General features: G+C 59.6%; 1 protein-coding gene across 1 annotated transcript; it reads right to left on the reverse strand.

The window, feature by feature from the left end:
* Window positions 1–441: 441 nt before the first annotated feature.
* Window positions 442–2,572, reverse strand: LOC147855525 (polyphenol oxidase I, chloroplastic-like). The gene has a single exon (XM_087330247.1). It carries the CDS (start codon window positions 2,555–2,557, stop codon window positions 650–652), a length of 1,908 nt encoding a protein of 635 aa, XP_087186373.1. The 5' UTR covers window positions 2,558–2,572; the 3' UTR covers window positions 442–649.

A 2,572-nucleotide genomic window follows, 5' to 3' on the forward strand; every position in this document is an offset into this window, starting at 1 on the left:
ATTGGACATCAATATTTGGACACAATGAATGATCTAGTTCTGGTAAGCTATATAGTGACAACCCAATGAAGCATTGTGTCTTTTGTGGGTTTGGCAAGATTGTAACAAGGAAGCGGCGCAACCTCTTCAGTTTTTGCTTAACCGATTTGGCATTGTCCAAACCAAACTGGTTAAGCCTTAACCAGTATGGGAGTTTTCAAACTTGAACCAAACCAACTCCTAAACCGGTTAAGCCTAAGACACTTCAATCAAACCAATTAGCTTTTTAACCGGTTTGGGACCTGGTTTAGCCCAAAACGGTTCAGTTTGGCTTGAGGCATTCCAAACTGAGCTCAAACCGCTAAATCATTCAATCATTTTTAAAACAGTTTGACGGCTCGATTCAGGCTTAAGCGGAGCCGATGCCTGACTCCTAAATTGTAACTCAAATCATTCCATATATTATTAACAAAACACTCTATTAAGCAAAGACTTTACATACATTAATGAGAAGAAAAACAAATGCACTGCCTCTTTCCTTGGGCATTCATCCTTGCATAGAGAGCTAGGATCCAATGAATGCTATATGTCCCATTACCCACACACACACACACACATATGTGGGGGGGTCGGGGACACGAGCTCCTCGGATCACACGTCTCTTTCTTTCTCACTCGTATTCGAGCCGAATCTTATCGACGGAGACGGGGATGGACGTGTCGGTACGTTGCACGATGGTGACGGAGAAGTCATCGTCATCCTCGATCCCGAGCTCGTTGAGGACCCCACCAATCCCGATCCGGAAGTTGGACTTGCGTAGCTTCTTCTTGTGGCCGTCCCCGCCCATCTTGTGGCCAAGGCGCGGGACATTGAAGAAGGAGCCAGCGTACTCAGGCACGTCGCAACCCGCTTTCTCCGCCTCGGGTCCAGGCAAATTGATGTACACGTCGAACTTCACCCTCTCATCTGTCGGCACCTCCACCCCCTCCAGCACCAGGATCTCCTCGTCGAAGTCCGATTCCTTCACCTTCCGGCCCCGCCTCACGAGCGAGCTCACGATCTTCTCCAGCTTCCGCTCCACCCGCTCCTTGTACTCCTTCAGGTCGGCCTTGAACTCCTTCAGCTCAGCCTTGATCTTGTCCCGGAGCTTACCGGCCATGGCGGGGGGCGGCACGCCACCGGCGGGGCCGGAATTGAGCGCCGCCGCATTCGCCACCGATGAAGATGATCGGGTGAGCCAAGCATTAGGCACGTCCTGGTATCTGTATGCGAGCTTAGCAGGATCTAGGGCATCTCCGATCCGAACCCTAACCAGATTGGCCTTCTCGTCGTAAAAGAGGAAAGTGGCATTCAGGTAATCGGGATCGGTAAGGTCGGTGCGGCGGCCGCCCTGCGATTTCCAGACCTCCCACAGCCGGTCGATGTTGGCATGGTGGGCGAAGAAGATGGGATCTCTGCTGGCGGAGTAGAGGGTGCCCATGTCTTCGTCGTTAGGGTTTGCAGGGTTCCCTGTCCATATGTGGACGGTGCCGTGCGGCACATTCTCCACCGTCCCGCCGCCGGGGGCGGCGGCGGCGCCCTGGCGGTAGGCCTGGCCGAAGAAGAGCGACGGCGTCTTGGAGTTGGTGACCAACTGGCGGTACATGATGCTGTTGTTGGCGGCGAGCTGGGCGGCGGGGCTGAGGTTGTTCTCGGTGAAGTTGAAATTGAGGTTCACGACTTTGGGCGGCAAGTGGGCGGGGTTGCGATTGGCGTCGTAGAGCGGGTTCGGGTTTGCGCCGCCGCTGCCGGAGGAGGCGGCGGCGTAGATCGGCGGGATGGTGTAGCCTGAGGCGGCGTCCCAGTTCCAGAAAGGAATGGCGAAGGTGTCGTCGCCGATGAGCGACGCCAGGATGCGCTCGTGGAAGTAGAGGTACCAACGGTGCCAGGGGAAGAAGAGCCAGGAGTTGTGGACCTGGTACTCGATGGTGGTGCCGTTCTCGTCGTAGGCGGCGTCGCAGAAGGCGCAGTGGACGTTGGCCTGCTGGGAGTAGGCGCGCGGGTCGGTGGAGGGGAGCTGGCGGAGGAGCTGGACGGCGCGGGCGTACTTGGCGGTGTAGGCGGCGTCGACGGCGTGGGCGGAGGGGCGGAGGCGGAGGGGGAGGGTTGTGGGGAGGATGAAGTCGGTGATGGTGGGGGAGACCGGGAGGCAGCAGTCGACGGCGGGGGCGCCGTTGCCGGGGTCGATGGGCGTCTCGCATTGACGGAGGTTGGGGGGCTGGACGGGGGCGGCGTAGGCGGTGGCGGCGTTCCAGGGGCTGTAGCTGCCGCTGGGTAAGGCCACGCCGGCGGCCAGGGCGGCGCCTCCTCCTGCTAGCACGTGGCGCCTTCCGGCGGCGGCGGCGGCGGCGGGGCGCGTCGGCGGCTCCTCCGCGGGCGAGTCGAGGTGCTCAGGAGGGGAGGAGGCGGCCAGTATGATGCGGCGGCGGCGGCGCAGGCGGTGGTGGCGGGGAAGGAGGAGAAGAGATGGGGCGGAGGCGGAGGACTGGTGGCGCCACGGCGGCGCGATGGCCGCGGACAATGTAATGGCTTCCATCATGGTTATGGCCGCGGC

Source organism: Azolla caroliniana, unplaced genomic scaffold, assembly GCF_043228905.1.
Source record: "Azolla caroliniana isolate FFs.n. ecotype wild unplaced genomic scaffold, voAzoCaro1.0.p SCAF_14, whole genome shotgun sequence".
Lineage (NCBI taxonomy): Eukaryota > Viridiplantae > Streptophyta > Polypodiopsida > Salviniales > Salviniaceae > Azolla > Azolla caroliniana.